The sequence below is a fragment of the Stenella coeruleoalba genome (genome assembly GCF_951394435.1).
Source record: "Stenella coeruleoalba genome assembly, chromosome: 15".
Taxonomy (NCBI): Eukaryota; Metazoa; Chordata; class Mammalia; order Artiodactyla; family Delphinidae; genus Stenella; species Stenella coeruleoalba.
The window spans coordinates 51,469,374-51,495,215 of record NC_137161.1 but is presented as its reverse complement, the minus strand read 5'-3'; the positions used below and the strand labels follow the sequence as shown (position 1 = coordinate 51,495,215).

General features: G+C 51.1%; 1 protein-coding gene across 7 annotated transcripts; it reads right to left on the bottom strand.

The window, feature by feature from the left end:
* Positions 1-1,747: 1,747 nt before the first annotated feature.
* Positions 1,748-24,132, bottom strand: FLYWCH1 (FLYWCH-type zinc finger 1). Of its 7 annotated transcripts, none has more exons than XM_079945766.1 (10): positions 23,719-24,132; positions 21,438-21,552; positions 12,075-12,176; positions 10,858-11,292; positions 10,133-10,594; positions 8,659-9,102; positions 8,222-8,485; positions 4,335-4,604; positions 3,121-3,393; positions 1,748-1,963 (listed from the first exon to the last, which is right to left on the bottom strand). In XM_079945766.1, exons 4-10 carry the CDS (start codon positions 11,189-11,191, stop codon positions 1,887-1,889), a joined length of 2,124 nt encoding a protein of 707 aa, XP_079801892.1. In that variant the 5' UTR covers positions 11,192-11,292; positions 12,075-12,176; positions 21,438-21,552; positions 23,719-24,132; the 3' UTR covers positions 1,748-1,886. The 7 variants fall into 7 exon arrangements, with proteins under 7 accessions (XP_079801892.1, XP_079801893.1, XP_079801887.1 ...); XM_079945767.1 differs by having other exon boundaries at positions 4,341-4,604; XM_079945761.1 differs by lacking the exon at positions 1,748-1,963 and having other exon boundaries at positions 2,801-3,393.
* Positions 24,133-25,842: the final 1,710 nt, after the last annotated feature.

Here is a 25,842-nt window from a genome sequence, read left to right as displayed (position 1 = left end):
TGTCAATTTTGTTGATCCTTTCAAAGAAACAACTTTTGGTTTTGTTAGTTTTCTCTATTTTCTTTTTTTTTAACATTAAAAATATATTATTTATTTATTTATTTATTTATTTATTTATTGTATTCTTGCCTGCGTTGGGTCTTAGTTGCGGCACACAGGATCTTTGTTGAAGCACATGGGACCTTTTGTTGCTGTGCGTGGGCTCTCCATTGCAGCGCACAGGCATCTCTCTAGTTGTGGTGCATGGGCTCCAGAGTGCATGGGCTCTGTAGTTTGCGGCATGTGGGCTGACTAGTTGAGGCGCGTGGGTTCAGTAGTTGTGGCATGCGGGCTTAGTTGCCCCGTGGCATGTGGGATCTTAGTTCCCCGACCAGGTATTGAACCCGTGTCCCCTGCATTAGAAGGCGGATTCTTTACCACGGGACCACCAGGGAAGTCCCTACTTTTCTATTCTCTACTCCATTAATTTCTATTCTAATAGCTATTATTTCCTTCCTTCTGCTTGCTTTAGGTTTACATTGTTTTTCTTTTCCTAGCATTCTTTTTCTAACATGTAAGTTTGAGTTATTGACTTGAGATCTTTATTTTTTTATTATTTTTAAAAATTAATTTATTTTATTTATTTATTTTTGACTGTGTTGGGTCTTCGTTGCTGTGTGCAGGCTTTCTCTAGTTGCGGCGAGAGGGGGCTACTCTTCCTTGCGGTGCACAGGCTTCTCATTGCAGTGGCTTCTCTTGTTGCAGAGCACGGGCTCTAGGTGCACGGTCTTCAGTAGTTGTGGCTCGCAGGCTCTAGAGCGCAGGCTCAATAGTTGTGGTGCACAGACTTAGTTGCTCTGCGGCTTGTGGGATCTTCCTGGACTAGGGCTCGAACCCGTGTCCCCTGCTTTGGCAGGCAGATTCATAACCACTGTGCCACCAGGGAAGCCCAAGATCTTTATTTTTAATTTTTATTAAAAAAAATTTTTTTTGGCTGCGCTATGCAGCATGTGGGATCTTAGTTCCCCGACCAGGATTGAACCTGTGCCCCCTGCAATGGAAGTGCAGAGTCTTAACCACTGGACCACCAGGGAAGCCCCTCAAAGTATTTTCTAATCTCCCTTGTAACTTCTTTGAGTCACTGGTAATACTTATAAGTAGGCTGTTTAACTTTCATGTATTTGTGAGTTTCCCAAATTTTTTCGTCATTGACTTCTAATTTCTTTCCACTGTGGTCAGACAAAATACTTTGCATGATTTCAATCCTTTTAAATTTGTGGTGTCTGGGGACTTCCCTGGTGGTCCAGCGGTTAAGACTCTGCGCTCCCAATGCAGGAGGCCTGGGTTTGGTACACGGTCAGGGAACTAGATCCTGCATGCTGCAACAAAGATCCCCCATGCTGCAACTAAAGACCCAGTGCAGCCAAATAAATAAATAGATAATTTAAAATAAATAAAAAAATTTGTGGGGTCTGGTTTTATGGCCTAGATATGATCCATCCTGGGGACTGTCCCACATGTGCTTGAGAAGGACGTGAATTCTGCTTTAGGTGGTGGCCTCCTTCTTGCTCTGCATTCTCCCTTGGATCTCTTGGATCACTTGTTTTGGGGGGAGATAGCTGTCATGTTTGAGGGCACTCAAACAGCCCTAAGGAAATGTCTACATGGTGAGGAATTGAGGCCTCCAGCCCACAGCCATGTGAGTGAACAGGCCATTTGGAAGCACTTCCTCCAGCCCCACTCAAGCTTTCAGATGGGTGTACCCCCACTGACATCTTTCCTTCAACCCCAGAACCACCCCACCCAACCACTCCTGAAATCTCGACCCACAGACACTGTGACAGACAGTAAATATTTATTGTTCTTAGTCACTAAGTTTTGTGTAATTTGTGATTATGGTAATACAGTTACCCATAGCTCTGTTGGCTTTCAGGAGCACAAGTCTCGAAGCACAGTTGAACTTCAGGCAGAAGTTTTGTCTTTTCTGAGTAAAAAACATTGAAAACATGGATTAATAATTCTTTTCTTGTTGAAGCTGCCAGAGGCAAAGGCACACCTCCTGGAACGATGACTTCAAGGCCTTGAGGATGAAAACCAGGTGGAATGACTCTGATTGGGGGAGTCATTAGGGGAATTCTGGTTTTCTGATGCCAAAACTACCTATGCCCGGTAAAATAAACTGCTGGAGATCCTGAGTCAGTCTTCACCTTGTCACCAAAAAGACTGGGAGGCAACAATCTCAAAGATGGCACGCCCTTCACCCCAACAAAGGCAAACCACAGCGCCTCCTCCTTGGTTAAGCTGAACAGTGGCTTTCTCATGGAAAAAAAAATTTTTTTAAACAGAAATCAAGTTTCTTTTGTTTGTTTGATACAACTTGGATTCATTCCCGTATTTTATAAGATGTGCCCTTTAATATTTCCATGAATTAATATGAGACACATAATGCTTTCTAAAGACTGGTTTTACTAGAAAAATGGTACAGATGAACCGGTTTGCAGGGCAGAAATAGAGACACAGATGTAGAGAACGTATGGACACCAAGGGGGGAAAGTGGCGGGGGGTGTGTGGTGGTGGGATGAATTGGGAGATTGGGATTGACATATACACACTAATATGTATAAAACAGATAACTAATAAGAACCTGCTGTATAAAAAATAAATAAAATAAAATTCAAAAATTAAAAAAAAAGACTGATTTTACATTCTGTTTATCTGAAGGGAACCCATTTTCAGTTTGATACCGTTAATTATTTGCAAAACTACGTGTGTGTGTGCACGCACGGGAGCACTCATGTTTGCGTGTGCACACACATTAGTATATTCTTCTAGGGTGGTCTATATTTTTTCATCAGATTTTCAAAAGATACTACCACCCATAAAAAGTTAGGACCTCTTAGTATAAAAGAAAGGAAAAAAATGGCAGTTACAAGGGGAGTTGGTTTTAAGGATGGGACCAATTTAGGTGTGTTTCTAGGCTCAGGAGAAGGAGCCAGTAGAGAGGAAGGTTAGAAGACTGGAAAGGCAGGAAGACCAGGGAACAAAGGTCCCCAGACAGTGCCTGTCGCCTGAGGTGTCTGAACCTTGGGCTGGCAGAGACCAAGATACCCACAGCTCTCTCGCCCCCACTCCTGTCTGTACCTGGGTCTTCCTGCTGGGCTGTGCTGGGGAGCCGCTCCCGCTGCCTCAGGGCCTCCAGGCCCGCCAGGTCAGGCAGGTGGCAGTGGCTGCGCATGATGGTCACCCGCTGGCCCTGGGTGATGGCCCGGCTGCGGCAGCCCAAGCGGGCCTGGTCCCGGCACATCCAGTATACCTTCTCCCCGGCCGCCTTCTCCTTCCTGTAGAGGAAGGACTCGTACACCAGGAACCTGCCCCCGAGAGAGGTCCTCAGGAACTCCAGGGGCTGGAGGGTTTCTGGAAGGAACATGACGTGTGAGTGGGGTGCCTGGGCCGGGCCTTGGAAGCAGGGGACAGAGCCTGGGTGCCAGGGATGGAGACTGCTTCCTTTGTCCCACCAGCCAGCTCCAGCCAGGAAACTGCAGACCCCCCAACCCCCGCAGGTCCCTCTTTGGTCCCTGCCCTCCACCCCAGCCTGTGCTGCAGGGCCCTCGGGACTGAAGCTCAAGCCACCACGGCCCTGATGCCCTGGAGTGCAGACTGGCTGTCTGTCTGATGGCTGTAGTACTATCGGGGAGGCTGGCCCTGCAGCCGCCCAAACACTGAGCTTTCCTGCGGGCCTCTCCTGACCCTGCTCGGCCTTCATGCTGGCTGGCAAGCAAGCACCCCAGGGCAGGGGCTGGGCTGAAATGGAATACTCTGGAAGGGCCATGGTTGGTCTGGACAGTGCACTAGGGGCCTCCCGGCTCCCTGTTCACCCTCCCCTTGGCCAGCTGGCAACCAATCAAATTCTCCCTTTTGAGACTTTTAAGAATCTGAACTGAAAGCTCCTGACATGTTGGGGTTGGGGTGGCTGAAGGCACTGGCCGGGGTGGGGAGGGAGAGGGGAGACAGAGGGTCCCCCAGGTCCAGGAGCACTGCCCCACAAATGGGTGCCGAGCATTTCCTGCAGCTGCCAGTAATGCCACTGCAGCCCCTGGCCCCGTTTTCTCCAGTGGTCCGAGTGGGTTTCTCCCACTGACAGCGCATCCCAGATGAGGACCAGTGCCATTAGTGTGGAGTCCAGATGTGGCCCCTGCCCTAAGGGAGCCCACAGACCAGGAGGACAGACACCACTGGACATGGGCCACAGGAGGAATGTCCCAGCAGGCAGCCTCCAGCCTGTGTTCTGAGCTGTCCCCAGGGGCTGTTGGGCCAGCAGGGAGACCGGGGCCCGGCCCGTGCCACGCCCCTCTCACCCACACCTGAGCCTTCCCTCTGGGCTGGGCTGGGGAGCTGCTCCCGCTGCCTCAGGGCCTCCAGGCCCCCCAGGTCGGGCGGATGGCAGTGTCTGCGCATCACCATGACCCGCTGGCCCTGGGTGATGGCTCGGCTGCGGCAGCGCATGCGGGCCTGGTCCCGGCACGTCCAGTACACCTTCTCCCCGGCCGCCTTCTCCCGCCTGTAGAGGAAGGACTCGTACACCAGGAAGCTGCCCCCCAGAGGGGTCCTCAGGAACTCAGGGCCTCCTGGGGAGAAATGGGAGAGGGGGTCGGGGGAGGAAGAGCCTGGAGCCAGGCCTGGAGCCGAGGAATGAGGGGGGCCGTGACCCCGTTCTCAGAGCCTAGAGCAGCATGGCTCCTGGCATGAGACCCACGGACCCCACCCCACGCTGCATCTACCTCCTCACAGCCCAGGACACAGGCCCCCCATCCCCCAGACTCAGCCTAGCCTGAGCTCCCAGGGCTCCTTTCCCAAGCCTGGGAGAGAAGGAAGGCGGGAGACTGGTGAGGTGGAGATCGCTGAAGGCAGAGTCCGTCTCCTCCACCTCGCGGCGCCTGCAGGAAGGCGGTGTCTTATCTGAGGTGCCGGCAATGGGATGGCACAAGGGCCTCTCGCCCCTGCTAAATTGGAGGAATTAGTGGACAGGCCCTACGGGGGATAAGCAACCAGGAGCGAAATGGGAGTTGCGTGCAGCCCTTTGTGAGTGGTGAGCAGTGGGGCTGTAGAAGGGTCCACTCACCCAGGGAGCCAGGCTGGGTGGGCTTTGACCTGAGGGCAGAAGGGGAGGCAGGGAGCGGCCTGGGCCACTGTCCTGACGTGTTGAGAGGGGGGACCTGGAAGGTGGCCACGCCCTTCTGCTCTGAGGACTCCCTTCCCGCTGCCCAGGCACCAGGACCACACAGGAGGGGTGGAGGGGGATTCGGGGGTCCATCAGCACAGCAGCAGGGATGGCAGCCATAGTGGGGGGTTGGTGAGAATGCCCTGGAGAAGGGGGGGCCAGGGTGGGGGGTGAGTGGCCGAAGGGGAGGTATATGATGTGGGGCATGTTTCTGCTCCCCCAGCACCCAATGAAAATGTTCACTGAGGGATGAAAAAGGCACAGGGCGTGAGGCCAGAAATTCAGAGAGGAGAGGAGATGGCAGAGATGCTGACCCAGGTTAGACGCTGGGCAAAGGGGGTCACCTGGTCACAGACCTGGCAAAGCAAGAGCTCGCCCAGCCTCAGGGGGTGACTCTCAGAACAAGCAGAGTCCAGTGGCCAAACCTAGGGAGGCCCAAGGTCCCTCCGAAGTAGGGGTCTAGGGCAGGCCCCAAACAGGGGGACTGACAAGGACTGTCTGCGTGAAGAGCAATAAGACAGGTGCCCGCCCTGGGGGAGGAAGAGTCTGGGGTGTGGGGGAGGAGGAGGAAGTCTGCACTGACATGAAACTCCCTGTTTCCCTGCCCAAGTCCCTGGAGCCGGCAGCCAGGCTGAAATCGCTGCAGGAGGTTGGTCCTAGGGCTCTGAGGCCTGGGGTCTCGAGGGTCGCCTGGTCGGCACCCACATACAGAGCGTGTGGGTCTCTCCTTAAACCTGGCTAAGGACCACTGGCCACGTGGGTCAAAGGTTCTCATACCATCTTACATGATGAAAAAGTCAAGACTCTTACACCAAGCATCACAAATGAGACCATGCAAAGCAATTTAAAGTGTGTACAACAATCATTCCCCCTTTAGTTTTGCTGCTTTATACAACTGTGTGATCGACAGAAAATTGAATGGCATGTACCTGGCTGGAAAATTTCACCAGTTGACAAAAAAAAAAGAGAGAAGCTTCACCCTGAATGGCAGAGACTAAAGAAACTCATACAGAAAAGGTAGTTGGAGAAAACAAGGCCACTGCCAGAGGCTGGATGGCAGGGCCGCTGCACTCCTCAGAGGATGGAATGCAAAGGAGTTCAAATACAAGAGTGAAAGTTAAAAATTAAATAGAAGGACTGGAAAGCAAAATCAAGGAAATGTCAGAAAAATGGGGACTCGAAAGTCATTGAACATGAGAAAATTTTTACAAGTGAAGGACATGGTTTCCGGCCTGAAAAGGCCCCAAGTGCCCCCAGCAGAGCCAGGTACCACAGGGTTGGAGACACGACCCTATACCTTCAAGCAAAGACCCCCTGTATGCACCTTGGAAAGATGCAGTCATTCGAGCACAAACACCAGACAACCATGGAAAAGGAGCCACAAACAGCCACACCTCCACTGCAGTGTGTTCCCACTCAGCCGTGGACAGATTTATAGAACAAAAGTGCAACAGTGGGGCTTCCCTGGTGGCGCAGTGGTTAAGAATCCGCCTGCCAGTGCAGGGGACAAGGTTCGAGCCCTGGTCCGGGAAGATCACACATGCCGCGGAGCAACTAAGCCCGCGAGCCACAACTACTGAGCCTGTGCTCTAGAGCTGCGAGCCACAACTACTGAGCCCACGTTCCACAACTACTGAAGCCTGCGTGCCTAGAGCCCGTGCTCCACAACAAGAGAAGCCACCACAATGAGAAGACCACACACCGCCATGAAGAGTAGCCCCTGCTCGCCACAACTAGAGAAAGCCTGCACACAGCAACAAAGACCCAAAGCAGGCAAAAATAAATAAATAAATAATAAATTTATTAAATAAAAAAGGTGCAACAGCTGCCTCGAGAGGAGGGGGCAGTGGGTAACTGCTGGGTCCTTGCCGTCTCTGGTCGGAAGTCAACAGGAAATAAAAAAACAGTTGACAGCAATGGAAGGAAGCACGCTTTAGGGAAGAGGGCAGCAGATGCCCTAAGGAACAACGGAAAGGGGACTTCCCTGGTGGTCCAGTGGTTAAGGCTCAGCGCTTCCACTGCAGGGGGCATAGGTTCAATCCCTGGTTGGGGAACTAAGGTCCTGCATGCCGTTCTGCATAGCCAAAAAATTAAAAAAGGAAGCAAGGAAGGAAGGAAGGAAGAAAACAAAAAAAGGAACCATGGCTGAGTGGTTATTTGGGGTGGGAGTTGGGGGTAAGGACGGGGCGAGGCTAGATCATCCCTAGGTACATAGAAGTTATAAGGAAATGGGATAAAAAGAGTTAGAAAAAAAAAAAATCGGAGATCTCGAGTTTGAGAGAATTTTAGGGCCAAAAAGGCTCTAAAGGCGACTCAGATGACTCAGGAAAGTATGGGACTGGGAACCCCCGAGGGAGAGCAGGGAGCAGAGAAGGCTGGGCCGAGGCTGCTCTTAGCAAGATGAGCCGGAATATGCACGTTATTGTGGCCACGAGAGTCAAACATAAGCACTGTGGGGCCGACAAAGGTGGGAGGAGGGGGGCTGTGACCCTCGTCATAGAGCCCAGAGGGACGATGGTAGATGATCAGGCAGAACAGCTGGAGGAGAACAGAAGTCAATGACAGGAACGGGTCACCTTCAGCCCTTAAGCCACATCTGTAGGACGTGCTTATTACTGGGCACGGTGTCAGCCACCCACACTGGAAAAATGAGAAACTAGCTTGTGCAATTAGCTTTCTCTATGAATCCTATACATTCTTAAGAAAAAAGAAAGGATGAGAAGGAGGAAAGGGAGCCTGGGTTGATCAAGTGCTGCAGAGATTCTGGGCTGGTCTGAGCAGGAGAGTGAGGCCCACTGCCCAAGAGAAAGGGTGATGCCCCAAGTCACCTAATCGACTTGGGGATAAGGTGAGGTGGACCAGGAGGGGGTGTGGGGGTAGGGAGATGAGACAGGAGGGAGCTGTAACCTTCCAGAGGGTCCCCAGTAAGGACGGGGGGGATGCTTGCTGGAGGTCAAGAGGGAACGGGGTGGGCAGTCTGGGTCTTCTGACTGTCCCCCGAGGCCGCTCCCCGGTCTGGCCTACCAGAGCTCCCTCGCTGAGCCGTGCCAGGGCGTTTCTCTCGCTGCCGCAGGGCCTCCAAGCCCCCCAGGTCGGGCGGGTGGCAGTGGCCTCGCATCACTGTCACCCGCTTGCCTTGGGTGATGGCTCGGCTGCGGCAGCCCATGCGGGCCTGGTCCCGGCACGTCCAGTACACCTTCTCCCCGGCCGCCTTCTCCCGCCTGTAGAGGAAGGACTCATACACCAGGAAGCTGCCCCCCAGAGGGGTCCTCAGGAACTCAGGGCCTCCTGGGGAAAAATGGGAGAGGGGGTCAGGGGAGGGAGGTTGGAAGCTGGGGTGTGAGCCGGAGCAGGGCCTGGGGCTGGGCCAGGCCTGGCATCGCCCCCCTCCCACCTCCTGGGACCTCGGGGAGCAAGACTGGAGTGCAGGCAGAGCGCCAGGGCAGCGGGTGTGGACTCACCCAGGTCCTCGTCCTGGTCCTCCTCGCCTTGCGGCTGGGCCAGGAGGTCCTGATCTTTGGCCTTTGACTGCTTTCTGGGCCGGGGCCTGGTGAGAGTCAGGGGGCCCGGCCCCCTGCGGTAGAACAGGCTGTCCACGCCTTGGAGCAGCTTGTCCACTTGGCCCCCGAGGCCGCCCGGCCTGGCCCGCAGCAACTCCATGGCCTTCTCCTGCTGCCGCCGGGCCTCCAGACCCTCCACGTCAGGCGGGTGGCAGTGGCCACGCATGACAGTCACCCGCTGGCCCTGTGTGATGGCCCGGCTGCGGCAGCCATGCAGCGTGTGGTCCCGGCACGTCCAGTACACCTTGTCCCCCACAGCCTTCTCCCGCTTGTAGAGGAAGGACTCGTGCACCAGGAAGCTGCCCCCGTAGCAGGTTCTCAGGAACTCCAGGGGCGGGGGCCCTCCTGGAGGAGGAAGTGGAGAGGGGGCTGGGCAGGTGCAGGCTGGCAGAGCTCTGCTCCTTTAGTTTACCGTGCAGGTCAGGGCCCTGGATGCATCCCCACTGATTGCCCACCCAGTGCCCCAAGGAGGCTGTGTGGCTCCTCTCCTGGTGGCCGGTGAGGAGGCCACGGCTCTGGGTGGTCAAGCACCACGTCCCAGGTCACACACTGGAGAGGGCCAAGCTGCCTCCGATGCCACACCCTGCCTGCTCAGTCACTCCCGGCCATACTTTTTCTTAGGGTTTGTTTGAAAATTGTATCTAATTATCGAATAACACATGCACACGCCATAAAATGAAATGGGACCAAAAGATACACAGTGAAAGACAAGTCCTTCTCACCCAGCCCCCGGCACCCAGCACAGCAGCCGCCTTAAATCCCTAAATCCTTCAATCCTCTCCAGGTCTGGAGGCACCCAGCCTATGGGACCAAGCCCACCTCCCAGTTACTGGTAATAAAAACTGCCACAAAGAACAAAACAAAACCCAACAAACAAAGAATAAGAACCTCTGCAAAGACTCCATCTACCAGTTACTCAGTGACAACACACACTGGACCAGGGCTGGCACTGCAGCACCAGATCCCCTAATGGCGAGGCTATCACACATCTTAGGAGCGACCTCCTGACCTGCAGTGCTTCAACAAGGCTGCCCAGCTACATGAGGCAGAGCTGGATCTTGAACCTGGGGCACAAGGCTCAAGCCTCCCACCAGGCCGATCTCCCCAAACTTCAAAGGTTACCAGAATCACGTGGGGTCCATAAACCTCAGGTTTTTGCATCAGGAAGCTCCAGAAGGACCTAGGCTGCCTGGCTCACGAGCATTAGTTCTACCCCTTGGGCTTAATGATTACTTGGACACATTTATATTTTAAAAATCGTTTTGACTTTGAGCACATTATGAAGCCACGTGGGACCCACATTTATCTTTGGGCAGAGGAAAGGGCTGTGGTTCCCACCTGCCTGAGAGTAGAGCCGGGGTGGGGGGGCACTCACCGGTCCCCAGCGTCGGGCGTTTCTTGGGAGGCAAGCTCAGCAGCGACAGGGCTCGGAGCCCCTCATCCTCCTCGGGAGCTGGCTTGCTCAGCACTGGCCCCGGGGCCGGCTCCGGCTCCTCGGGGCACAGCCACGGGCCCACCCCCTCCAGGGGCTCCTCCACTCGGCCGCCGGGGCCTTGGGGATCCCCCAAGCCTTCGGGCAGGGCTGGGCTGGGCAGCTTCTGTCTCTGGCGCCGGGCCTCCAGGCCCTCCTCATCGGGCGGGTGGCAGTGGCCCCGCATCACCGTGGCCCTTAGGCCACGGGTGATGGCCCGGCCCCGGCAGCCCAGCTCGGTGTGCTCGCGGCACTTCCAGTATACCTTGTCCCCCACAGCCTTCTCCTGCTTGTACAGGAAGGACTCCAGCACCAGCAGGCGGCCCCCAAATGGGGTCCTCAGGAACTCCAGGGGCTGGGGGGCTGCTGAAGGCAAGGGGAGGGCCAGGTCAGCTGACACAGAGCAAGGCTTGAGCCAGGGGCACAGATGGGAACACAGGGATTGGGGTGCCCTTGGATGACGTCCTGCGATCATCACACCAGCCTGGGTCAAGGTCCAGGAGGCCCTGCTCAGAGCAGGGAAGAGATGGCTAAGGTCACCTCACTGGAAAGGGGAGTATGCGAAGCCCAAGTCTGAGCATGCAGGGCCACAAAAGTGGCCAGACAGGGGCAGCTGGCCCGGAACTCACCTGTGTCTGGCTTGCTGTGTTTCAGTTCCTGGGCCTGGGGGCTTGGTTGGACTGCCCCATGCTGTTCCTCTACTGGCAGGATCTGGGGGGTCCCAGCCAGGGTGTCAGGGCCAGACATCTCCAAGGACAGGACACAGTGCACTGCTTTGGGCTGGGAGTCCACTCCATCCCCATTCTCAGTGGAGGCTGTCAGTAGGACCAGTTCGGAGAACTCCGTGGGCTTCGTGGGGGCTGCGGGGACGACATCTGTGCCCGGCTCAGGGGACTCAGGGGAGGGCTCCTGGCCGGCCTTCACGCTCTCGCCCTCCTGCTCACTGGGCTCGGGCAGGGGCATTCTGGGACCGATGGCCTGGCCCCCAGGCCACGCTCAGGCCCCAGCAGATGGATTTCTCCTCCACCTCCCTGGAAGGAACCCAGCAGTTCAAGGGCTCCGTCCTAAGGCAGGAGGCAAAATCCCATCAGTGGAGGTGCCCTTGGACCTGGGTTCAGGAAGAATCTGGGCTGGAGGTTGGGGCAGATGGGGCTGCCTCGGTGCCCCCAGGAAAGGACCTGAATGGAGCCAGAGAACCCTGGGCTGGTGCTTCTGCTCTCTTGGTAACTTTGGGTCCGTCACCTCTCCCAGCCAAACCTCACTTTCCCATCTACAAAATGTGCCCAAAACAGGGCTCTCAAGGGGCTACTGGGGTGACCAAGGTGCTGACAGCTGTGAGTTACTAGGAATCCAGGCCCACAGGTGCTGAGCACACGGTGAAGTGCTTCCACAGGTGTTTCCATTTAACCTTCAGCCCCATGTTATGACAGTTGATCTTTCTCATTGACCCAGGTTACAGATGAGGACACTGAGGCATGCAGCCATGAAGGCAGAGCTGGGAGTCCAGTCAAGGTGGGTCCAGAGCCCGCCCGTACAGCACCTGGGGTACCTCATCCAGGATAACAGGAACCGGTCTTCCTGAGCACCAGGCGTTGGGGAAAAGCACTTTGGGGACATGAGTTCAGGTCACCAACCCTCCCAGAATGCCTGGTGCCCTTCACCCTGACACTGTGTCACTGGGAGCATGGGCTGGGCCCCTGCTGGCACTCTGCAGACCCCAAAGGAGGAGCCTGGCCCTGGGAGGAGGCACTCTCTGGATTCACAACTAGATCCATCCCCCATCCCAGGCAAGAGGCCCCGGGGCACCCAGTGCTAGGGGACACCAGGGCCCCACGAGGGCAGCGACCTTGTGTCTGAGCTGGTGCTGGCTCTGCCTCAGCTGAGTGGGGACAGGGCTGTGGAGGTGTCCAGAGAATCCGTGGTCACTGAGGGCTCCTTGGCTTCTGGTCTGGAGAAGCAGAAAGGATGGATGACAGGCAGGGCTGGCCTGGAGACCGGGACCCTGGGGCATCAGTGTGGGGGCATAAGTGGCCGTTTTGTCTTCCTGGGGGACTGGGTGGTGGGTGCATGTCAGGGTCTTTCCCATCTATCAGTACTAGCCCAGAAACAGGATGCGGCCTCCCAGCACGTTTCAGCTTCCCCACCTGTGAGCTGTCATCCCCATCCCAAGCTCTACGGTTCTAATACCTGGGTCCCCCATTCCTGCTCCGCCATTTCCTGGTCTGGGGCCCACATTCAGTTCCCCAAGGCCTGTCAGCCCAAGCGCGGGGCTCCTGGGTCCCCGTGGAGACGGAGCCAAGGCCGAAGGTGCAGGGGGCGCCGTGTCCCCTACAACCTCTCCCAAACCGCCTGCACGCCCAGCCCCGGGCAGCACCAAAGCCCTGTCCTGAGGGGCGAGACTCTAGGAAATCCGGATAACAGGTAACGGGACACAGGACTGGGAGTACCCGGCCAGGTCTGTCCTCCAGCGTCATCCTCCTCCGGCCCCCGGACAAGCCAACCCCTGCTCCTCCTGTGCAGTCCTCCCCGCTCTGCCCATCCCGCCCCACAGGGCGATGTAGTGGTACTGGGGACTTGCGGGTACATGGGGACCGGCCGCAGCAAGACAGCGCCGGCGCCTCCGCGTGCAGAGCCGCTCGGGCGGGAAAGGGTTACGCGGGAAGCCACGCCCCCCGCCCCCGCTCGCTGATTGGTCTCTGCCCACGTCCCTCCGCCGGCAGCCCGCCTCCGGGGCTTGCGCGCTCCGGGTTGCCGGGCGAATGAACTTGATCTCCACCGGGCGTCCTCTCCTCAACGCGGCGAGAGGGCGCAGAGAAACTGGCCCTCCCTTCCACAGGCCTTTCAGACAACTCAAGCCCCCAAAACGTTGCGGTCACTGTCCACCCAGCATGCATGTTCCTACAGGACCATGCGGTTGGTCCCCGCCGTGCAGAGGGACAGGAGTTGAGGCTGCAGGGACCCCGACACACCAATGGCCTCAGTCTCAAGCGATCAGATGTCGAAGCCCGGCCTCCTTCAGGCCACTGGGGGTTGGCATGACAGAGAACACCCACATTCCCGTGAAACTGTACCCAGAGTCATGTGTACCCCGAGTCAGTGTAATTCTCTCAACTAAAATCTCTGTACCTCAAAGGATATGGAACAAGTTCCAGCGCAACAAAAGACCTTGAACTGTGGCTGACTACAGACTGTGGATAGGCTTGGCTCCTTGCCAGTGGGCTTGAATTTCGATTCGATTGACGGTTCCCATTCTCAACCATTAAAGGGCCTTAAAGTGTAGACTGTTTAATGACCACAGATCCTCCCATAAGGTATGCAGGCCCCTTTGCCATGTCGTCTTGAATCTGGACTGGTCTCCAGCCCACATTGGTCACTTGCCGTAGCCAATAGAGAGTGGCAGAAGCTCGCTGTGGGGGTTTGGATGCCCTCACCCTCATGGACAGGGGCCCTGAGACTGCCAGAGAAGGAAGCTGTATGAAGGGCCACATGCAAGGGATGGAGGCACTGCCAGGCATGGAGGGAGGCCATTTCCAGTGTCCAGTCCAGCAGACCCTCTAGCTCTGTGTAGCCACAAGAAGGAGCCTGGGGAAACAAGCCCAGGCACCCCATGGAACCCTGATCAATAATAAACTACTGTTATTTTAAGCCAATAAGATCAGGGCTCATTTGTTATGCAGCAGTAACTGATATTCTTGGCAAGTGACTGAACCTAGTCAGTTTTGGCTTTTTGACAGATGAATTAATACTAATGGTTGTGAAATATCCAATATCAAAGTGCTTTTGAACGCTTGAACTCTAGGGGCCATGCTACACAAATTTTAAATCCCTCAGATTATCACATTTAAAGGGCTGGTAACCCAGTGAAAGGAATAAAAATATTAAGTATAGAGGATAGCAAATGAGAATTACTTATTTAAAAAGTCTGTAACATGAAATAAGCCAGACATAAAAGGACAAATGCTGTATGATTCCACGTATATGTTGTACCTAGAGTAGTCAAATTCATAGAAACAGAAAGTCAAATGGTAGTTGCCAGGGGCTGGGGGGAGTGGAAATGGGGAGTTAGTGTTTAGTGGGGAGCGTTTCAGTTTGGGAAGATGAAAAAGATCTGGAGATGGATGGTGGTGATGGTTGCACAACAGTGCAAATGTATTTAATGCCACTGAACTGTACACTTAAAAATGATTAAAGTGGGGGTTGGGATGAATTGGGGGATTGGGATTGACATATATACACTATTGATACTATGTATAAAATAGATAACTAATGAGCACCTACTGTATAGCTCAGGGAACTCTACTCAGTGCTCTGTGGTGACCTAAATGGAAAGGAAATCCAAAGAAGAGGGGATATATGTATACGTATAGTTCATTCACTTTGCTGTACAGTAGAAACTAACACAATATTGTAAAGGAACTATACTCCAAAATTTTTTTTAAAAAATGATCAAACTAGTACATTTTTGTAAGGTATATTTTAACAGACACGCAAAAAAACAAAAACAAAAAAACCCAAAAAAACCCAACTATAACAAACCATACATAGTAATGCTCCACCTACCATACTGGTGAATGAGGTTCTCCATACAATGCAGATTTCTGATTAACTAAAGTTATCCCTCCATGATTCTGAATTTTACAATTTCTCTCTCTTTCACAATTTATCCACTGAGGATGGATGCTGCCTAAGCTCTAATGACTCATCATCACTGCCTGGATAAAGACAGCATACAATTTTTATCCTGATTTGGTAAATGAAGTGTCCCGTCCAGTCCCCTTGGCACTCCACCCCCCGGGGGCCCTTTCTCCATCATTCATATCCTGCTCTCTCTGGTCTCCAAACCTCTCTGCCTCCTCTGGGTCTTTGCATTTAGGGTTCTCAGGTCCTAATCTTCTTAGGTCTCCTATATCCTAAAACAAAACCTCACAAGACTCTCTCCTTCCCTCAACAGTTAGACTTTGCAGGAACAGTCCATACCCCTTCCTTCTCACCCAGGCCTCCTGGCAGCTGCCCCCCAACTCTGCAGACACCACTCTCCTGTTGGGCCACCGTGCAGGATCAGCACCTGCTGGGTCAATCCATAATCCGTGTTTCCCTCTGAAGTACCTGCTCTGGCCTGTATGTGGTCTATCCATGCAGTGGAATTTATTCAGCCATAAAAATGAATGAAGTTCTGATACATGTTACCATGTGGATGAACCTTGAAGACAGTGTGGCTCGGTGAAAGGTGCCAGACACTAAAGTCAGCATGTGGTATAATTCCATTTAAGTGAGATGTCCAGTAGAGGCAAATCCATAGGGACAGAAAGTAGATTAGTGGTTGTCAGGGGCTGGAGGGGAGGGAGGAGGAGATTAGGGAGTGATACTAAGGCGTGTGGAGTTTCTTCTTGGGGTAATGAAAATGTTATAAAATTGGCTGTGAATACAATAAAACATTGAATTATACACTTTAGTTGGGGGAATTGTATGCTATGTGAATCATATCTTAATAAGGTTGTTTTAAAAAAACCTTATAAGGGCTTCCCTGGTGGCGCAGTGGTTGAGAGTCCGCCTGCCGATGCAGGGGACACGGGTTCGTGCCCTGGTCCGGGAAGATCCCACATGTCGCGGAGCGGCTGGGCCCGTGAGCCATGGCCGCTGAGCCTGCGCATCCAGAGCCTGTGCTCCGCAACAGGAGAGGCCACAGCAGTGAGAGGCCCGCGTACCGCAAAAAAAAAACCCCAAAAAACCTTATAGGGAATCCCCCGGTGGTCCAGTGGTTAAAAGACTTGGTGCTTTCACTGCCAGGGTCCAGGCTCAATCCCTGATCAGGGAACTAAGATCTCAAACAAACAAACAAACAAAAAATCCTCATAGGTATGACTCATGTCCCCAGGGTCACTTGGATAAAAAACAGTTTTCTCCATCAGAAACAGGCTTCTCACTCCTGGGCCTGGTTTCCTCACCAAAGGAGAGGGGTGGCATGGACTATATACTGAGATATTTTGTAAGTTGCTAAGATCATATTGTAAAAACTACATAAAAAACATTTTAAAATGTTGAGAACTGACACTCATAAATCACCCACGAGCCTGCCACTCAAATGCACAGCTGTTTCCATTCTTGTATTAGTGCCTTTAATATACACGTAATTTTCTGTTGCACACACATGTGTTCAACATGTTTGCTATTTTATTCCTCTTTAGAGTGGGAAGCCCGCACCTGCAGACCAGATGGAGCCCTTGTGAAGGACCAAAGCATTACCTAACGCAGGCCCCTAACATGAACACAAATCTAAATCCTCAGTAATACCAAAAGATGACCACAAGATGGCAATCTTGCTCCTTGAAATGCACGTAAAGCATCCCTGGTAGAATTAGATGTACCACAACGTTTAAAAACTAGAATTTGGGAGTTTTTCCATATCAGACAAATAATTCAGGAAGACTTCTGAAAACGTTTGTATTTACAAAATATATTACGTAGAAAGCAAAATCCAGTTAACATATCGGCGAAGACTATGTTTTCTAAGCTAAGGTTTAAAAAAAAAAAAACCAAAATATTCCTTAGACCATGACACTGCCTCTAGACCTCAATCCACTTCATTTCTTCTGTCTCAACTCAAGTCTCAAGTCTGGTCACATTTGTTGTTTATCGACTAACTTTATTGTATGTATTTGTGACTTTAAAAAAACCTTAAATAACTGGGAGGAAATATCTCAAAATGTTAAAACTAGTAAGGAAAGCAATTAATTTTTTCCCTTAAATTTCTTCTGTTTTCTCAAAATTGTTTACAAGGTGCATGAACACTTTACAGTGGGAAAATAGTAAACACTTTAAAGATAAGCTGCATCTCCTTGCTTGGTAATTTTTTTCTTTAACTCCATAACTCTCAGGAAAAGTAGGGATTCCAGTCCTATGCAAGATGTGTCATACAGGAAAATAAAGAGTAATATAGACAGGGGACTTCCCTGATGGTCCAATGGTTAAGACTCCACCCTTCCGATGCAGGGGGGCATGGGTTTGATCCCTGGTAAGGGAACTCAGATCCCACATGCTGCACAGTGCAGCCAAAAAATAAAATAAAATAATAAAATAAAATCCAGGGCTTCCCTGGTGGCACAGTGATTGGGGGTCCGCCTGCCGATGCAGGAGACACGGGTTCATGCCCCGGTCCGGGAAGATCCCACGTTCTGCGGAGCGGCTGGGCCCGTGAGCCATGGCCGCTGAGCCTGCGCGTCCAGAGCCTGTGCTCCGCAACAGGAGAGGCCACAGCAGTGAGAGGTCCGTGTACCACCAAAAAAAATTAAAATAAAATAAAATCCAAAGAAATTAAAAAAAAAAAGAGTAATATAGATAATGGGACAAAAAAACAAGTGAAAATCAAGTACCTTGCAGTCTGTGTTGTGGGCCTTGCATGGCCTCAAAGACCTTTCCCCCAAGATATTTATTAACCACAAAGGGAAAGATAATGACTTGACAGGGGAGAAATCTCGCATACACAGCCTTAAGTGCTCAAGGTCAACTTCACCAGTAATAAAACACATCAACACCATGACCTCCTTGATAAGATGCACCAAGGAGGGCACAGCATCACCTCTGTGATATTCCTGCCCAGAACGCACACCCCCATGTGGCACCCCCAAGCCACATGGAGGGACATTCTACAAAACTGACCAGGACACTTTGAAAGTGTCAAGGTCATCTTGGACAAGGAAAGGCTGAGGGCCTGTCACAGACTGGAGGAGACTAAGGAGACACAAGGACAAAATGCAACATGGGATTTCAGAAAAGAAAAAGGACATTAGGGGAAAAGCTGGTGAAATTTGCATACTGTCAATAGTTTAGGTTAATGGTTTTGTACCAACGTGGATTTCCCAGATTTGCTCACTGCACAATGTTAGGTAAGATGCTGACATTCAGGGAGACTGGGTGATGAGTATAGGAAAATTCTTTGTACTTTTTTTTTGCAATTTTTAAAAAAGTCTAAAATTAACTCAAAATAAAAGGATTTTGAAAACCCAAGTTTCAAACTTACAGACACAATGGAAGTTGACAGAGAAAATAAATGACCCATAGGCCTCCTGGGTGGAAGGGTGGGGGAGGAGAGGAGGGGACACAAAAGGGATACTCTCTGACCCAGAGCCATGTGGTTGGTCCTCAAGCTGGCACCTGAGCCAGGAACAAAAATCCTATAACATCACGTGTACCTCAAGTATGGGGACCCAACAATCTCCCTTCACCATCATCCCCGCTCTGTTTCTGGGGAAACTGAGGCTCGGGCCTGAAGCGAGTGGCCCAGGACCATACGGGTAGTGAGAGTCAGGCCTTCAGAGCTGCATTGATCAGCCCTACAAACCAGCTATGTTATGGCTTAGCACTGTGGCTTCCAGCTGATCTGGCCAACCGGAGGCACCATGGGAGACTGGAGGGTGTCCCTGAAGCGACCTGCCTGGGGTGGCTGCTCCAGCTCTGCTGGGTCCCGCCTGCCACCCTGGCTGCTCTGCCGGGCCTCGCTGTGGGGGTGGCATCCCACCACTGCTAATCCCTGGGTCGCTCACCATGTCCCATGTGTCTTCTCAGCTCTTCCACCACCAGGGAGAGCAATGAAATTCCCAGTGAAACCTTACGGTAGTTTCTGTTTTCCCAGACGGTTTCTGATCACACATGCTTCAAGAGTCCGAAGGACTGTGATCACACATTTCATGTTCACCAAATACCAATGAGGTGCCTGGCACTAGGCGAGGGCTTTGCATGCTTTATTCCATTTTATCTCCCAAATACCCTCATCCATTAGGCCTGCTGTTGTTTCATTCACAGAGGAGGAAACTAAGGCTCACTCTTAGATTCCTGTGACCGAGAGCCAGGCCACTAAAGGACAGAGTCAGCATTCAAAACTCCTGTGTCTGTTTTCAGGGCCTAAACTCTTAATATAAGTTAAAATGGTTCTTTTCAATTTGAGGATTCCAACCCATAGGAATCAACGCAGTAGGTTAAGACTGGTGGTTCTTAGTCATGGTGATCTGCCCACCAGGTGACATCTGGCCAGGTCAGGAGACATTTTTGGTTGTCATAACTAGGGGGTGGGGCAGGCTACTGGCATCTGGTAGGTGGGAGCCAAGGATGCTGCTCAACATCCCACAGTGCCCAGGGCAGCCCCCCACCCCCACTCTCCCCAGGAAGGATTTGGTCTAAAATAGCATCAGGGTCAAGGTTGAGAAACCTGCTTAAAAGCAGCGCTTGAAAAATAAAACAGAACAGAAAGAGTGCACCCATATACTGAGGTTAAGTACAGTTTTCATGAAGCTTTTATTTCAATTATTTGTATACGTAATTCTGGTCTCCATAAGAATTACTCGGGGCACTTGGTAAAAATGCAGATGCTTAGAGCACAGGATTCCTGGAGCCCCTCCCTGTTACCTCCCCACCAATCAACCAGAAGAAAATCACATACCCTGCAGCCTCACCCCAAATTTTGCCTATAAAAACTTTTCCCTGAAAATCATCAGAAGTTTGGGGGTTTTGAGCACAAGCCACCCATTCTCCTTGCTTGGCCCTGCAATAACCCTTTCTCTGATATTAAAAAAAAAAAATCAGATGCCTGGATTTCCCATCCAAAATTCTGATGGTGAGTCTGGAGCAAAATTCAAGAATCTGGATTTTTAACAAGTACCCCCTGAGACCCTGGTTCTGGTGGATCATGGACTTGGCTTTGAGAAACACTGGAATAGATGCCCTTGAGGTTAGGTGGCCAGAGGCTAAGTGACCAACTTAATAAGGATTTGAGGTTTTCTTTATGCAGGGCAACACATGAAGTGTTTCACATACATTACCTCGTTTAATCTGTCACATTGTACAGGTTCCCTCATTAATGCATTAAACAGAATCATTAACATTTGTTTATTTTATATCGGTGGGAGAGTCATGATTGCATCTTTTTAAATGATCCTTTAATAACAATTTAACAAGTTTCAGACACCTTAAGATATTTTGGGGACCTCAAGAAGAGTGGAATTTGTCCAAATTTTAAGTAGTACAGGTGAAATCTGGGGGAGAAAGCTCATTGGGCATGGCTTTAGTACCTTGGGATAACAAATACCAGACTTTTAGAAATCCAATCTGAGGTTCCTCACAGAGACTTCCAGCAAAACAAACTCAAGATGGCCTACGAGGTGAATTAGCATGCCTGCCGCACCTATGTAAATAATCAGGCCCAATCTTACTGGACCAGCCTTATTTCATGCAAAAAATATCTTTCATTGAGATTATGAGGCCATAGGGAAAATTTGTGCTTCAATGGAGAACTGGGTTTTGTCTAGAACACAGCCTTTCAGGTTATACGATTCTAGCCTGTTGCTGCCTTTGAGCTACTTCTGCAGCTCTGCACAGATAACGGAACAAGGTAAAATAATTCTATTCTGTAGACACGTTCTCTCTTTCTTGCCATGTAAATAAATACAGATAAGTAAGTAACTTCTCTGGTTTTGCCTCCATTTGCACATTCATGTCAATATTCCTAATCTACAGTCTTCCAGAATCTTTTTTGGAGTCTCCTGCAAACTGGTTGTAAGATCTTACTGCTTCCTTGATTGATGAGTTAAGTAAAAGCTTACACACGTGTTCATTTAGTATCTGTATGAAAGAGTTTTATTTTCTTTGTTTTGGTCTAAGCCTCTGCTTTTCAAATCTCCCTGGTCATTGCTCTTATAATCTTTGGGTTCCAGGCAGCAATTTCAAAAATTACATAGGAAATAACCAATCTGCATTGTGTGTAACAGAAATGAGCATTATTTTATGAAACTTCTATTTGCAATAAATTTATATATTTGTTCTAGGTGGATTTAAATGTATTTTTTAATTTTTGGATGATCATTGTTTTGAGGTAAATACTTGGGCCCTAATGTGTTTTTTCATAATATTCCATTTTTACTCAGTAAAGATTTATTGAGTTGGCTAGAATATTTTTAAGTCAGGCACATGTAAATGGAAAGTAGGAGAGCCTCACAGTTTATAGTTGGTCATTCTCTTATGCTGTTTCCCCTCCCCCAAAATTGAGGTACAGAGCAATCTGAGTGCAATACTCAGACTGCCTGCTCAAATAAACCCAACACCCAAGACACACACAATATTACAAATTGTTAGGTGCCTCTCAGACACCAGTGGGTCCAAGCCCTAAGATCCTGAAAGGCAGAGCCTCGCTCAGCAGCTGATGGCGGATCAACAGAATTACCTTCATACACAAGAGTGAGAACCACCATCACTGTCCGCCAACACCCGTCGTTAGCGCTGACTTGCTGGGTGGGAGACCTGGGGCAAATCCCATCACTTCTCTGGGCTGATTTCATCTGTGAAACAGGAAAAGTGGCAAATGAGATACTGTATGTGAAATTCTTCCATAAACTGTGAATCATCATGTAAGAACAAGGAGTACTTTGTCCAGGCCCAGCAGAGGTTCTGAATAGTGGAACGGGGAGGAGCGAATATCCTGATGTTTGAAAAAGCTCCTGGATGATTCCAAAAGCTGCCCCGCCCCCCACCCCCAGCAAGCTATGAAAATTAGAGGTGCACACTGATTGGCTCATGGACCCTCCTACCATTATGTGCAAAGTCTCTGAGTGTGCATACAGGCATTAGTCCTGGGAGAGGTGAAGGTGGCAGTGATCTCCCTAAAGATTAAGAATTCTATTCCAGGGACTTTCCTGGTGGCGCAGTGGTTAGGAATCTGCCTGCCAGTGCAGGGGACAGGGTTTGAGCCCTGGTCCAGGAAGATCCCACATGCCGCGGAGCAACTAAGCCCGTGCGCCACAACTACTGAGCCTGCGCTCTAGAGCCCGCAAGCCACAACTACTGAACCCGTGTGCCTAGAGCCAGTGCTCCAAAACAAGAGAAGCCACTGCAATGAGAAGCCCACGCACTGCAACAAAGAGTAGCCCCCGCTCACCACAACTAGAGAAAGCCCACCCGCAGCAATGAAGACCGAAGGCAGACAAAAATAAATAAATAAAATAAAATAAAATAATAATTCTATTCCAAAGCAGGGCTTCTCAACCTTGGCACCACTGACATTTTGCACCAGATAATTCTTTGTTGTGGGGGGTTGTCCTGTGAAATGAAGGATGTTTAGCAGCATCCCTGGCCTCTGCCTGCGAGATGCCAGTAGCAGCCACCAAATCCTGACAACCAACATTGCTGCATGTCGCTTGAGAACCACTGCTCCAAAGCAACTTAGAGGCAGAGGACACAGAAAGGGAGATTCCAGCTAATAGTACTCCCAGCCCCAGATCCCCCAACGCCCCTAGAGCACAATCATGGCTATTTCCATGCCTCCCATATCAGGCCTAATTCGTCCTCACATCTCTGGGCACCTGGTCACACCATCTTCCACGCCTTCCCACCCCACATTACCTCAAGGCTTTGATACCCACCACCTCCTAAATGGCTTTTCTGCCCGGCATCCAGCTGTTCCGATTCTCCCTACGCAGTGCTGAGTTCCTAAAGCTGAAACATTTCCCTCTCCGATAAAAGTAGTGTCCGTCTCCATTATAAACGCTCTATAATCTAGCCTCCACATACGAACTCTTCCCCGAGTCCGACTAGGAGCTTTTGGGAAGAGGAACAAGGTAAACCTGCCTGAATCGCACCAAGTCCTGGAGATGATTTTGGCCCCGAAAAGCATTAATGTCAAAATAATAAAAATATACCCTTTCTTTGGAATTTAAGTTTACACATGATTATCTGTTATTGGACCTCTGCATCCTCCAAAGGTAAGGGGTAACGGAAGTAAAAGACTGGTCGTTAAAGCAAGGGCTTCAAACTGTGGTCAGACTCTTTAGGTCCTGAAATCAGTTTAATGGGTTAGCAACAGACTTTTGGAATGGAAAGAACAGAACAGAATAGAATAGAATAGGACAGGACAGGACAGGATAGGATAGGTTGGAATTAGAACCCACGTAGAGTAGATCTGGCTGCGTCATGTGAGATTGGGGTAAAAATCTCCCTTTAAACTTATCGCTCAGTAATCTGCATCTACAGGCGTGTAAAATATATTTCTCACTGTAGGTTGAGTCAAAAAAGTTTGAAAGCCCCAACAGGTAATCTAGGTATGCAGGAGTGGAAGTAGGTGTAACGACAGCAAAAAGTGCAAGGTCACTGGGACCTCCAGAGGCACAAAGACTGGATGGGGCTGGGGTGAATGCCAGGGCGGGGGCAGTACTGGGTGGGGCGGACACGGTAAAGGAAAGGCAAACCCATGTGGGGCTCCCTGACTTGGGGTGTGAGGGCTCAGTCCCGGGGTCGGGTGGGTGGAGGGGGGTGAGGAGGAACGAGGAGAAGGGAGGCTGCGAATTGCAGGTGAAGGACAAGGAGGCGGCCTGAGCGCCGAGATGCAGAGTCCGGGGACACCCCCCTCCGCAGCATCAGCAGTCCTGGGGACCCCCGGGAGAGCCCGGCTGGGGGCGCGGCCACGCCGAGTGACCCGAGACCCTCCCTGACCCGCTGGGGCCCGTCCTCACCGGGCACCGGCCGGGCGGCGACGGCAGCGGGGCCCTCCCTCTCCGGAGACCGAGCCGCGGCGGGTCCTCTGGCCTCGGGCCGCCGCAGCCACAGGCGCCGACCTCGCGGCCCAGGCCCCTCCGGCCACCGCAACCCGGGTGCCCACTCCCCGCCCCCACCTGCCCTCTCGGGAGCGAGCTCCGTGCCGCGCGCGCTGCCCCGCTGGCCGTAGGGAGCGCGCACCGCCCCGCGGGGGAGCCGGCCTCTAGGAGCGCACTAGAGGGTTCCTAGCAAGCATGCGCAGCGGGGCCTCGGGGAGCCCATTCTTTGGGCAAACCCCACTTCTCCGGGTCTTCCGTGCGCGGTGCCTAGCTGGCGGCCGGACCAATCGGCGCTGGGAGGCGGGGCCAGGGCTGGAGAAAGAGGCGGGGCAAGCCCAGGATTGGGCTGCGGCAGCCGGGGACCGAGCTTTGATCTGACCTGAGGCTTGGACGGCGGGGGTGGGGGGGTCGCCTCCGGGGCGGTGGACCCTCAGAGAAGAAGAGATTTGGGGGGCTTGAGAACCCCAGACCTGATCCAGGATTTGAGTCTGAGCTCACTGAGCGGAAGCGGTCTTTTTTTTTTTTTTTTACGGTACGCGGGCCTCTCACTGTTGTGGCCTCTCCCGTTGCGGAGCATAGGCTCCGGACGCACGGGCTCAGCAGCCGTGGCTCACGAGCCTAGCCGCTCCGCGGCATGTGGGATCTTCCCGGACCGGGGCACGAACCCGTGTCCCCTGCATCGGCAGGCGGACCCTCAACCACTGCGCCACCAGGGAAGCCCGGAAGCGGTCATTAAAATTTTTTTTAAATTTTATTTATTTTTTATACAGCAGGTTCTTATTAGTTATCTGTTTTATACATATTAGTGTATATATGTCAATCCCAATCTCCCAATTCATCTCACCACCACCACTCCACCACCCCTCTGCCACTTCCTCCCCTTAGTGTCCATACGTTTGTTCTCGACACCTATGTCTCTATTTCTGCCGGGCAAACCGTTTCATCTGTGCCATTTTTCTAGGTTCCACGTATATGCGTTAATATACGATATTTGTTTTTCTCTTTCTGACTTACTACGGAAGCGGTCATTTAAATGCATCATTAGGCCCGTCACTTTCGTTAGCCAGCGGAAGGAAATTTCCTGTGGACTTCACAGATACTTTAAAATGACCTACCCCAAAGCTGGGTCAATTTGATTCAAACTAAATAATGATAATAACAGATTATAACTGAGTAAAATAAGAAGCCATGATCGATAGTGATGTAAGTAAGTAAATGGGGAGATGGGAAAGCTCTTACAGTAGAATGCCAGCTAATAAATGCAGAAGGAAGGATGCGGAAAATCACCCTTTGGCGACCATCGTAAGTAATAATTGATTCGGGCAAAAATTATCAATGGCCGCTAAGACCGGAGGGTGGAAGTTTAACAAGGAACTAGTATTTACATATTCCCAAAGTACATATTTCCCCACAATACATTTATTAATTACAAGAGGAAAAATATGAATTTTACAGTAGGCAAATGGTCCTCAAAGTGTAGTCTGGGGTTCCTGGAAGTCCCTGTGGGATATTCCAAAGGTTACATGACGTGTAACAGGTTGAATGCCAAAGCACAGATGAGAACCTGTAGTCCTCCATTAAGCCTACATTAAAGAGATTTGCAAAAAAAAAAAAAAAAAAAAAAAAGAACAACGCCATTCTTATAAAATTTCTTTGATTTGGAAAATATAGTGATTTTCATAAAAATATGTTATGCTAACACATAAAGGGTTTATTATTGTATCTTTTGGTAACAGATTTATTGGATATAACTCACATACCATACAGTTCACCCATTTAAAGTGTACCAATTGAATGGTTTTTAATAGATTCACAGAGATGCGGACATCACCACACTCAGTTTTAGAACAATTTCATCACTCCAAAAGAAACCTTTAGCGATCACCCCCAAGTCCCCCATCCTCCCACACTAAGCAACTATTAATCTTTCTGTCTCTATAGATTTGCATATTCTGGACATTTCATTTAAATGGAATCATACAATCATATATCTTTTGTGTGTGGCTTCTTTCACTTAGCCTAGTGTTTTCAGAGTCCATCCAT